We start from the raw sequence: 12,990 nt of genomic DNA on the forward strand, positions 1-12,990 counted from the left end.
AGAGCTTAGCAATTCAGTTAGACAAAAGGGAAATGTTAAAGTATGCAATAGGTGACACATTGTGTATATGCTTATAAAAACAAATGAAAACCAAATAACTAGAACCAGATATTATTGAAATAATAGCAAATGTGAATGGCCATTTATTGAACTATGCTGAATGATTGAAAGGAAATTGCATAAGTATAAGTATATAAAAAAAAAAATACTCAGCTGACATTTTTTCCTTATTTGCACACATCAGGATTTGAAACCATAACCTCCTCTTTTGAAGCACACTGACTTTACCTACTACACCACTAGGACTCACACTTGCATCTAGGAAAAAAGCGTTGAAATTTTTTTCAATTATCATGGGAATGTCTTTTTTTTTTTTTTGCAAAAACATGTGCAAGGTTTAACCACAGTCCAGTAAAGATGTGAAAGACTTTGTTCAATGTGAAATTTTTTTTAAATGTGTTTGAGATTTATCAAAGTGTTGAAATGTTGCAGGGAGCATTTTTGGAACAAATCCTTTATATTTAACTGAGACATTTGCAAATAAATTCCTTTGCTTCTTAGAGTGCGCAGCTGAGACCGATAGTTCACTTTGAGCAGCCTGCAGAAGTGCACACCATCACACAAGCAACAGCCAACAACAATGGAGCTATTTGTTAAATGCTGCATTTGAACCAGTGCCTTATATGTGTACCTTCGTACCAGTGCACAAAATGGACCAATCGCTGAGCTGAATTCCGTTTCGTCCAATCACAGGAACGGATTTCAATACATTGACAAAAACTTGAATAACTTAAAAAGTTTGAATGTTACAAAGACCAAAAGTCGTAGAACATATCTCCTGAATGAGCGGAAGAGTTTGATACTTGAATGGTTGAAGTGAGACAAACGGTGTAGGAGGAGTAGCGTTTCAAAAATTTTGCAAGAAAAGACAATGGAGGTCGGGACCAAGACAAACTGGACACGACAAACTGGTTCAGAGCTCCGAATCCCCGTTGAAGCTGTTTTCAGCTCATTATGCCAAAACCAACCAATCGCTGTGCTGAATTTCAAGCCGCATTTGGTTTGAAAGACTTTCATCCAATCACAAGGCTGAATTAGTTTTTTACAAAATGCAAAATATCTCAAAAACTGCAAAGATTTGAAATGACAAAAGTCGTAGCACACATCTTCCGAAGGAGCAGCAGGGTTTGAGATGTGAACGATTGAAGTGACCTGAACAGCACAGGAGGAGTAGCACGGCAAAGTTTGGCGGAATAATAGTAAAAATGGCCGAACAGGATCTCAATAATGTGAATGCCCCCATGGGGCCCCCATGGGCATTCACATTAATTACGGTTAATAAGAAGGTTGAAGAGAAACTAATCTTTCTGCAACACATTGGGCTGTGAGTCGGGCCTCAGCATCACGATCCCAACAGTCTGTCAGGAGCTCCATCAGCACAGATCCCTGAGAAAAATCAACAATCAGTTTCAATGAAGCATTCAGTCAGTACGTTTATATGTTCATAACTGCAAACCAGGCAATACAGAAAGACTAAAGGTCTGGTCCAGGGATGGCCAACTCCAGTCCTCTAAAGCTGCAGTCCTGCAAGTGTTGGGAGTTTTCCTGCTGCAATGCACCTGACTCAAATAAATGGTTGATGAACAGACGTGTGCAGAGCATGACGTCAAGCTCTGCACAAGTCTGATAATTAAGTCTGTTGTGTGTCAGTTGTGTGTGTTGCAGCAACTCTCAACTCGTGCAGGACTGTGGCGATCCCACATGGAATTTTGTCGTCCCACATCTAGTTAGTACCTGTGGTAGCAGATACCAGTAGTGAGGTATGGAGGGTCTTTTGTCCATCTCAGACACATAAAGGATTAGTCTCTCCTGTGTTACATTGCCTTCGAGCTCAAGCTCATAAGGTAACATATGCTGTGGAACAATGCCACCTGCAGATGGAAAAAATTACACAATTTATTAAATAATGTAGATTTTGATTTGTTTGTAAAAATGTTCTTTGTTTGCAGAATTAGAAACAAGCCATAGTGAATATGAAGTGGCACTGCACCCTTTAATACTAGTGCAGTAATACTTTTACAGTCCAACAGGCTGGTCTGCTTCAATCTGCTTTAAACCTTCTGCATTTCAAAGATCCTGAGAACCATAAAAAGCAAGTATCAGGCAGAAGTTTTAAGCTCAGTGATACTACACTAAACAGCATACAGACTTATAATGCATTCTCCATGACATTCAACCACCAGTAAACCACCAACAGTTACTATATTTTTAATATCCACAAATGTGGCTGAACAGATAGATAGATAGATAGATAGATAGATAGATAGATAGATAGATAGATAGGGAATTTAAATTCCTATTCGTGTTTAGACAAGACATTAGATTTACAAAATCCCTTGTGTCATGTTCTGTGAGTATAGGTAGGTGAGCTGGGCTAAATGACATGCAAATGAGGAAATTCAACCATTTGGCTCAAGTGTTTTGGAGAAGGGATGCATTTGGAAGTTGCAGGATGGTCCAGGGCCGGACTTGGGCGCAACTATTGCTCTTAATCACTTCTTACATTTAAATTGAAGTAAAAACATTGCATTTCTTTTCATCCAATTCATATTTAGTATTTAGCAGCAAATCAGCTTAAACATCACAAAGCGTTCCTTGCAGTATAAACATTGTTAAAGTCTTTATCTAGTTTGATTAGAACAGAAAAGAACATTTATAATAATCTAATAACATGTATAATAATAGTTCCTGCAGAAGAACTTATTGCACTATGACTTCATGTGAATAAGACCAAAGTGGCATGGCATTAACATATAGACAGATGCTGATTAGGCTATTCAATATACAAAACCCTTTCATGTTACAACTATTTTAAGAAGAGAATAGAAATAGGTTTGAGCTGTTACTGTGGGTGGCGCTGTTGCTCCATTTGACAACAATCATATTTCCTTTAAAAATGTGTTAATGGTTTTATGGCTTCTAGAAATCTGAAGGAAAAAAAACAGATTTGCATTTTTTAACTAGCACTGAATAGGTAATCATCCTTTGAATTAATTATGTGTATTCCATGTCTTTTACTATATATTACTCTGGCTTCAGCAGCAGATATCATGCCAGATGTGTGGCTTTTTTACTTCCAAGGTGTGAACAACAAAATGAGGTTAGGATCCTTTGTCAAATCTGGCTCTTTGTATGTGGGAGAAAGGATGTCTGGATTGGTAGCCAGTTCTCTTGACCTCTGACTGGTCAAGCTTATTTTCTGTTGAAAACCTGTGGAGAGTCATCACTAATATATATCTTCATGCTAATCCGGGTCGAAGATCAAAATAAATTACCTCTTAAAACTGTTTTTCCTTCACAAGCTTTAGAGAAACAGAAGTAAGAGGGGAATGAGAGAAGTTAAATTCTTTTTAAGGAAGGTGTCTGGTATTTTCCTCTTTGAACAGGACTTCCATGAACCTGCAAATGACCTGCTTCTTATCATGTAATCAGTCCCTTTATACACATGCTCCAGGTTTTTCTTTAGTCAATGGTCATGAAGGATGACAAAGTGGTCCCAGCTACCATACATTACTGGCCACAACCTGAATCATCCAACTTTAAAGTGACCGCCAGCATTCTGTACATAGTAGAATTTTTTTTATAAACCTTTCTGAAAGGCCTAACCACTCTGAAAGTGGTAGCAGTGAGTGTACAATTGCTCTGACAATGAGAGCTCTAACACCACAGTCAGTTACGGTCTGACAGTGGTTGCAGCCACTCTTAGCAGTGGTTGCAACCAAAGCCTCTATAGGACCTTGGCATTCCTCTAAATTATGTTGCCTTTTGTTCATATTACATCATCATAATGTTACAAAAAGAAAAATGCCCACTCCGTTGCACCTCTTTTAGCATGTCTTGAAGACATCAAAGCCCGGTTGGCTCTAAACATCTTACATCTTAACAGGAAAAACTGAAGAGATGGTGTCTGGTTCCCAGTGGAGCTCGTGAACCTCCACCTGTTGATTTGGGCCCTTTGGTAGGCTTTTTAAAGCCAACAGTATCAAACTTGGATTTTAAGATGAACAGTCTGGATCGGCAAATCAGCTCTGTAGTGAAGTCCAGCTTTTTCCACATTAGATAGCTGGTTGAAATCAAACCTTTTCTTGCATAATAACACTTTGAAACAGTAATCCATGCCTTCATTACATCTCGACTGGATTACTGTAGTGCTCTTTATTTTGGGGTGATCCAGTCCTCCCTTGCACATCTCCAGCTGGTAAAAAAACGCAGCTGCACGCCTCCTTACTGGAGTACTTAAGAGGGAGCACATATACCTATTCTGGCCTCCCTCCATTGGCTGCCAGTGCACTACAGAATTTATTTAATTTTTTTTACTTTTTTTTTTAAATATTTCAGTGGTCTGGCCTCTCCTTACCTCTCTGAGCTTCTTGACCCCCACACTCCTGGTTGGTGCCTCAGGTCAACCGACCTGCTGCTCCTGGATGTACCGAGGTGCAAACGGAAGCTCAGAGGGGACGGAGCTTTTTCAGTTGCTGGTCCCAAACTGTGGAATTAGCTCCCCCTTCACATTAGACAAGCTTCCTCACTGTCCACTTTCAAAACTTATCTTAAAACCCCTTTTTATTCCTTGGCCTTTAACCCAGTGTGAGGCTGCTTCGGGTCAACTTTAATTCAATTCAATTTTGTTTGTATAGCGCCACTTACCAACAATGTTGTCACAGGGCACTTTACATACACATAATTTCAAGCCAATTCATACATAGCCTATAATAGAAACCTAGAAACCAACTGATTGCATCGAATCATGACTTTGATGCAATCCCCCATCCTGAGCATTATATCTGAGGTTACTAGGTCAGTGTCCCATAGTTTGGTTTTAGTTATTGGTGTTACTTACAATTTATTCATTTTATTTTATTGTTCTAATTCGTTGTATGACTGATTGTTGTGTTATTTATTTTTCTTTTAATTGTTTAATTCTGTTGTTATTTTGGTTGATTGAGTACAGAACTTTGATTCACCTCTGGTTGTTTTAAAGGACTTTATAAATAAAGTTGAGAAGCCTACTCAGGGATACAACACTATTAAAGAAAAACATGCTACTGCTGACAGTAGAAAAGGATTCAGTCAGGCATTTTCTTAACTGCTTTGTCCAATTAATAAGGGTTGCGAGGAAGCTGGAGCCTTTCCCAGCAATCATTGGGTGAGAAGCAGGGAACACCCTGGACAGGTCGCCAGACCCTCACAGCAGTAAAAGATTTCATTTGCTAATTTTAGCAAGTGTGGCTAATTTTTAAAACCTTCAACACGTGGAGAAAATTTACCCTTTTTTTTTTAAATTCCTCATTGTTTCTACTTGATCCATTCACAATTTAGTTAATAAAAGACACCAAACTATAGTGAACCGTTGTTTGTGCCTCTAAGTATGCAAAAGACCTCTGTAATGAATATACATCTCCTGTAATCTATAAGAGTGAGCTGTTCTCCTGTGTGCAAAGTCCTGATTCAGATCCCGTGTGGATCTTTGTGACAGTGCTCCTGATGCTTAAGTCTTAAAAACTTAAGTTTGAATTTTCTCATCGAGATTTATGATTAACTTCTTTTTTTCCATAATATGACTTCTGTTCTGAATTTATCTGTATACTTATTTGGCTACAACATTTTCTTACAGATTGAAACAGGGCATTAACATTGCAAATGCATAATTTGATTTAATATGTTGTTGTTAGTGAAGCACAAAAAAGCAACATTTCATGGGGTGTGGAGGTAACACCACTGATGTTTGGTTTGATTTGGTTAAAATACAGATGTCAATTGCTGCTCAATGTAAATATTAATTCAGATAAAACCTGTGCATGCAACAAATAAAACAAACCTCCTCTCATTTACATAATAGAAAAGTTTATCGCTTGGCTGAGATTATCTCTGCCTGGGTACACCTTTATGATTCTGACAGCCACACATTGGGTCTTTAAATCAAGACTTTTAATATGATTTCAATAATTTCCCCATGCAGCTCACACCGATTTGTGATAAATAGATTTACTGTGCAAATCTCTTCAAATATGCAAGTGAAACCTTTGAAAGCCAAGGCATTAATTACCAGTAACTTCAACATTCAGAGAGATCTGAAGTGGCTGTATGTGGTTTTAAACATCTCAAAAGTCAACATTTAATGCTGCAATAACTTGATGGCATTGGTGTTGAGAAAGATATTTTTGTTTCTAATCAAGGGTGACTTACCCTCAAATAAATCAGAGCAGCGCTTCCAGATTTCCCACAATACCAGACTTAAAGCATAGATGTCCCCCTGCAAGAGGAAAAAGCTGCTGTTGAGGTTTACAGAGCCTTCCAGGATCTCAGGGGACATGTAGTTCAGAGTGCCAAGCTGCTCTTGACCCTAAGGAAATTTGAATGGGTTTGTTCAGTAAATTAGATTTTTCAGCAATTAAAGTCTCAAACTATTCATGGAGACATATTACTGGCTAAAAAAGAAGTAATTTGTGTTAATGGCATACTGTACACAATCTTTCTCCCTACTGGATTCTCAGTAAATGAAATGGTGCTCCCAAAACATTACCTGCTTTTTGTTCCCTCCAGAATGTCTCACTGTCATGTTTTTACTTTGCTGTTGCCATAAGTCACATCCTGAACAAGATTGGAGGACGGTGGAGCAACCAAAGTCACACAGAGCACATGTGCCATCTCTTCTGACCAGCACATTGGAGCTGCTAAGGTCTCTGTGGGCCACAGGGGGTTTGTATACATCTGTGACAGAGAGACAAACACATGTACAGAGATGTTGATTAGTCAACATATTGTTCACATTATACATGTTATCATCAAATCTGGCCTAAAAAATATTACATAATTATGAATATTTGCATATGTGATGTTTTTATTGTGTTTTTACCACTTATTGAACTTTGGTAATTCAGAGTTTTTTCAGACTAACATGTTGAAATTTTGTTACAATATACACAGAAGCATAACATTTTACTACAATGACCACACACTGTTTAGTGTCTGACCAGTACCATTGCTGTGGAGGTCAGAGTGGAGATAAGAAAGTCCCTGTGATAACGACTGGCACAACTTCAGTGACTGCATCCAGCTGGTGGTGTGTTTACACAGAAAGGAATGGAGAGAACCCTGAAATTAAAGGAACATTGAAAATTGATGTCTAAAGCATTTGACTACACAGAAATCAGTATCTATACTTATACACTATTAGCTCAACTATCACTGGGGGAAAAAAATCATTATGAAAACAACAAACTGAGAACAAATACTACGAATGACGAATGACCAATTAAATCAGATTCTATCCTAATCCGAATTAAGAAAATTTAAGTCAATTAATTAAAAAAAATTTAAAATGTTATTTGTTGGAACAGAAATAAATTCACATTCAACTGTTCCAAAAAGAAAATAAAAATGGTTTCAATTCTTTATAATTCATGGCACTGAAACTGATATTTTTATAAGAATATATACCATAATACTAGAATACAGATAAGAATATTCAATATTATTTGTTCTTTGTGGTTTTGCTACGTTTGATCTCCCAGATAATGGAGAAAAGTTCAATTGTTTATTCTAAAATAGCTAAACATGACCATAGAAGACCACTGAGTGTTGCGCAAGAGCAGCTCAGCCAAAACAGACCCACAGGAAAACTCTGGTAATGTTGACTCTAGTCTTATCTCTCCCTTTGTGGGGGGTATATGTCTAATCATTGGGAAAAAAATGCAAGTTCACTTTCTCCATCCTGCACTGAATCCCCATGAGGCAGAGCCAGCAACCTTTCATCTTTTAATTTCTGTGATTTAACTCATCAAGCAAAGTTCTGTGCTGAAGATGCTGTAATGCAGGATAGTTGACACAGTAAATGGTAGCCTACAACATCTCTTTCACTCAGGCATGGAGGATTTTTTGCAAATAGTCATGCAAGCACTAAGAGAAGTTAGAGGAACCTGACTCTTTCTCATCTATAAGTTATGCATTCATATTCCAATTTTATATAAAATCTTTAAGGAATATTTTCTTCACTCACATATTTAGCATACTCCATTACAATGAACCAGCCATTATCATCTGGTTTCCTCCCAGTGCCCAGGAAGTGAACAATCCCATCATGCTTCATCATCGGTAGTTCATAAATATCCTTCTCTGTGGTAAATTTTTGCTTCCAGTTAGAAGTGTACACTTTCACAGCCACCTCAGATCCTTTGTATTTCCCTTGAAAAACTTTTGCAAAATGTCCTTGGCCTACAACCTGTATTACATAAAGTCATATTTGTGTCAAGAACCACACATGGATTACAATACAGTATGAATAATTTAGATAGTGAGACTTACCTGCTGTAGTTCAACGTCACTAATGTCATTCTCTGAAGTTTTTGCTTTACATGAACATAACGGTTTAATGCTGTAATCATGGCAGGAGGGTGGTGGATTCTCCTCTAAAATAAAGTTAGATCACAATCATTCATATTATTCAGTAAAGGTTTTACTCATATAAAACTAGCCTCACAAAATATCCACTAAAATGTTACAAGATAGTGCAAGAGGTAAAAGGGAGTTGTGTGACAGAGATAAAGAGCAAGGCCAGTGAGGCAGAGAAAATGAAAGCATTTCAAGGTTAAGCAGATATCATGAGAAAGTGGAAACACTTGCTAATAAGTTTTTAAATTAGAAATCTAAAACATGGATTGCATAATATATTTTTTCTATTATAAAATTACAACAATACTATATGAATTGCTTTTGAGTCATAAAGTTTATCAATTTCCACCTGGACAGTAAATACCCAAACTGGGTGAGACTAATCAAAACTATAAACATTAAAAATAACCAAACTATATAGACTGACTGAACTCTATTTAATTAATGATGAAAAACAACACATTATAATCACTAACGTTTTTAAAAAAAATATATATATATAATTTTGATTAATTTTCTGTTGTATGATTGATAAAATCAAAGTACAAAAACACTTGGAGAGTCAATTCTTGTAATATGATATCAATCATCAGTTAAATTGAGAGGACTCTTATCTTTTGCATGCTAAACTCACTAAGTTTATAGAATAAATCCTGAGAGAATTTGTGTAATGTAATGCAAATGTAAATAAACATTCATCAAAAACAAACCTTCATCTTGGTTCTTTGCTTCGACTGGGGAATAAGGAGAAAAAACAATATACAACAACAATGAATGTATAGCAGGTTATTCGTGACATACAGCGCCGAACATCGTGCATTCAGTCAACGCTAACAGGTCTAAAATCTAAGTATTGCTCCTAAGAAATTGTGACAATTGCTCATTAACAATTCTGATTTATAATCTAATAAATCCTTTACAAAATTCCTACAAACCAACTGAATAAAAGGAAAACATGGTGTCGCTAATGCTGCATAGAAAAATGACTTACTTTTGACTTTATGGATAACTCCCCATGTCATAGCAATAATTATGAAGCCAGTGACAAGAAAAATGAACACCACAACCATTTTCAGGGTTTTATCTAAAAGAAATAACACGAATTGTATTTTAATTGGAAAGTAAAATAGAGCTGCTTTGCTTGGGGGAGATGTTGTTTAAAGTGGTCATATTTTCTTGAAAGAAAGACAAAAAGAAAGAAAGAAAGAAAGAAAGAAATGTTCCAAAACAACTTAGTAGACCAATTCCTGTCATTATACCTGTAGAATAGGGGCCAGTCTGTGGAGACTGCTCTGATTCTGCAGTCCTCGTAATGTTACTGTTACAGAGATCTGTGTTGCACAAACACCTAATGAAGACATTTTTGAGATACTGTAGTTTCGTGCAAGTTGCATCTGGGCAAGACATCTGTACCATATGGCAAGCTGCAATTAAAAAGAAAATTAATACCCCGACAGCACCCCAAAGAAAAAATTATATCACATACTGAATATAATCTAACAAAAAAAACAGCTCACTAATCTACATAACAGAAAAAACATGGATATTAACTAACCAAATGTTTTTAACTAACTTTGAATCAAAAGTCCCTTCAAATTTGGTAGTTAATTGAAATACTGCTGTGATATTAAATTTATAATCCAGAGGCCCCCAACCAGACCTGAAGCTTTCTTACCAAGAGTATCAACTTTTGGTTGGCCGTTTTTGATCATGTAAATACCCAAACAGCAGTTGGTATTTTCACAGAGCTGCACAGGTCCACTCACATTGCCAGCAGCAATGTATCTGTTGTTCCTTTTGTGGGTCACTTGGAAAGCACACTTTCTCTTTGGAATTAAAGACTGGTGGGAGAAGCATGTAGAAATGCTTTCTAAGAGGAAGAGGAAGACGATGTGTTAAAGCAGTGCTCATTTGTGATAAAAGACTATGAGTTTAAATTAGCCACATCTTTCTCTGTGAAAACATTAGATTATCTGAAAAAATGATAACACTGTACATAAAACACACATTTCTTGCATGTAAATCAAATCAAAACTGATTAATTATCAGAAAATGTATTTTTGGATAGCAGAGATTGTGTAAAATGAATTTTTTACAGTGATTGAAAATCAATATTGGATGTCTTCTTTCACCACAAAATGTTTCAAAGCGTGGGTTATCTTGCTTCTTCACTTTCTGTCCACAAATTGATCAAGTTGGATCTTGCTATAATCTGCAGGAAGGTGGAATTGGACAGTCTACCACTGCATGCATCCTTTTTGTTTAAGTTGTTGGTTTTTCTTGAAAGCCCTGCCTACATACCTTGACTATTACTAGAAGTGAGTGGAATTAGATTAAGGCAGTCTGATGATTTAACTTAAAATTAATCCACTGAATAGATGTCAGTGTTTTCCCTTCCAATATACTCCCAGCAAGACTCATCGCTCCCACTAGAGGGTTATACAAACAAAGCCTCTCTAACACAATGACTAAAAACAATACAACATTGGAAAATATTAATGACTGTGTTGACTGTGACGAAGAATCACGTGCAGTCATCGCGGTGGACTAATTATTCGTTAATGGACAGCTTTACCGTGACAAGAATACCACCCCCTGGCTCGACTAACCTCAAGTAATATCTATCACTCATGCAGCTAATCCTTGTTAAATTTACATGTTAATCTGCCATAATTATGGTCAACCAGAACTGTATATTTACTGTATACTTACAACAAATTTGCTGTTTTTGCAGTTTCTTTTTTGCCTTTTTTTTTTTCTTCTCTTTTTCCCTCCCTTTTAGGGCTTTTGTTTTTGCTCTTTTGTTGGTGCTATTTCTTTCTTTTTTTATGTGTAGTTATAGTTGTTTGTTTTTCTCACTCCTTTCCTTTCTAGCTGCTCTTTCATTCTATAATGCCATGCTAACAATAATATGTAGGGTACACACGTACATCCACATGACACAGACACAAAATGAAATGCACACAATATACCTACAACACAGAGCACATTTACTCACATCAACGCTCACCCCCAACTCACACACACACTTAAAGCATGTGGAGAGATATATAGGAACATTGTACACACAGATGAACCTATATACACACACAATCTACATGCACCAAATACATATATATATATATACATATATATAAATATATATATATATATATATATATATATATATATATATATATATATATATATATATATATATATATATGTATATATATATATATATATATATATATATATATATATATATATATATATATATATATATATATATATATATATATATATATATATATATATATATGTATATATACATGTGTGTGTGTGTGCATATATACATATGTAGGTGGGTATGTGTGTGTATATACGTGTATGCATTGATCTCTTTCTCTTGTTTTCTCTGTTTTCTTTTCTGTTCTCTTTCTGTCCCTTTTCTATCCTCTCCGGTCTGGTCCAGCAGCATAAACTCTGTAAGACGAACAATTATCCAAAAGAAATAAAAAAATAAAAAAAGAATCCAGAAATACAAGGGGATCATTATATCTATCAAAGCTCCCCTTGGCAAAATAAATTTGCTCGACAGAACACAGCATTCAGAACATCAGTCTGCTTGCTTAAATGAAAGACAAGACAAATAAAAAAAATTTAAAAAAATCCACTGAACAGATGTCAGCGTTTGCCCTTCCATTATACTCCTAGCAAGACTCACCGCTCCCACTAGATGGTTATACAAACAAAGCCTATCTAACACAAAGACTAAAAACAATAAAACAATACAACATTGTAAATTATTAATGACTAAATCAACAACAGAAAACACTGAAAAACTCAAGACTTAGTTAGTTACTCACCTACAGCTAGAACCAGCAGCCACTGCAGCATGATTGCTAAATCTGAACCTAAACAGGCAAGCTGGAAGTATCTTTTCTGGAAATGTGAGGACTTTCCCACATTTCCATACACCACTCCCACACCTGCTCTTATTGTCTTAAATTCAGATAAATTCATAAAGTCCCAGCATTTTCATATTAGGATTAACGTCAATGTATCCCAAAATCCCTATCTGAAAGAAGTGTGGAAATTAGCTGCATTCTTTCCCTCCACAAAGTTAAACATTTGTTATGGTTTAGTTCCAGGAGTGCTGAATACTTGATAACATTACTGTGCAACACAAGTGTAACCGTCCTGAATGTTTCGACTTGTGAATAATCTTTTTCTGTGTGAAAGATGTTCTTTAGATTATTCAGAAATTACTTAATAGACCTTTTTGGGTTGACTGTTACTTCTCTAAAGTGATTGCTGATGTTTTTCCTCCTTAACTCCTTATTGTGTTTACACACACATAAATGCTCCATACTAGCGTACTGTCAAAATTGCTGCTTTAAGACAGGAGCACAAACTTTCTGATAATCATTAAATCAACTTAATTTTTTTAGTTACACGCAGGGCATACAATGAAATTATGGGTTCTATTCATAAACCATCACGGTGAGTCCCTATGTAGACTTTATCAGCAACATCAGCTGCCCAACTATTTCCCTC

The 12,990-nt window shown here is 36.1% G+C and overlaps 1 protein-coding gene across 1 annotated transcript; it reads right to left on the minus strand.

Annotated features, from left to right (window-relative positions):
* Positions 1–1,335: 1,335 nt before the first annotated feature.
* Positions 1,336–12,330, minus strand: LOC306754502 (bone morphogenetic protein receptor type-2-like; the record flags this gene model as incomplete). The annotated part of the gene is made up of 9 exons (XM_079238521.1): positions 1,336–1,446; positions 1,795–1,931; positions 6,247–6,403; positions 6,614–6,771; positions 7,041–7,155; positions 8,060–8,281; positions 8,365–8,468; positions 10,127–10,321; positions 12,300–12,330. The coding sequence occupies 9 exons, from the start codon at positions 12,328–12,330 to the stop codon at positions 1,336–1,338; spliced, it is 1,230 nt and encodes a 409-aa protein (XP_079094647.1).
* Positions 12,331–12,990: the final 660 nt, after the last annotated feature.

This window comes from Telmatherina bonti, assembly GCF_933228915.1.
Source record: "Telmatherina bonti genome assembly, chromosome: 4".
Taxonomy (NCBI): Eukaryota; Metazoa; Chordata; class Actinopteri; order Atheriniformes; family Telmatherinidae; genus Telmatherina; species Telmatherina bonti.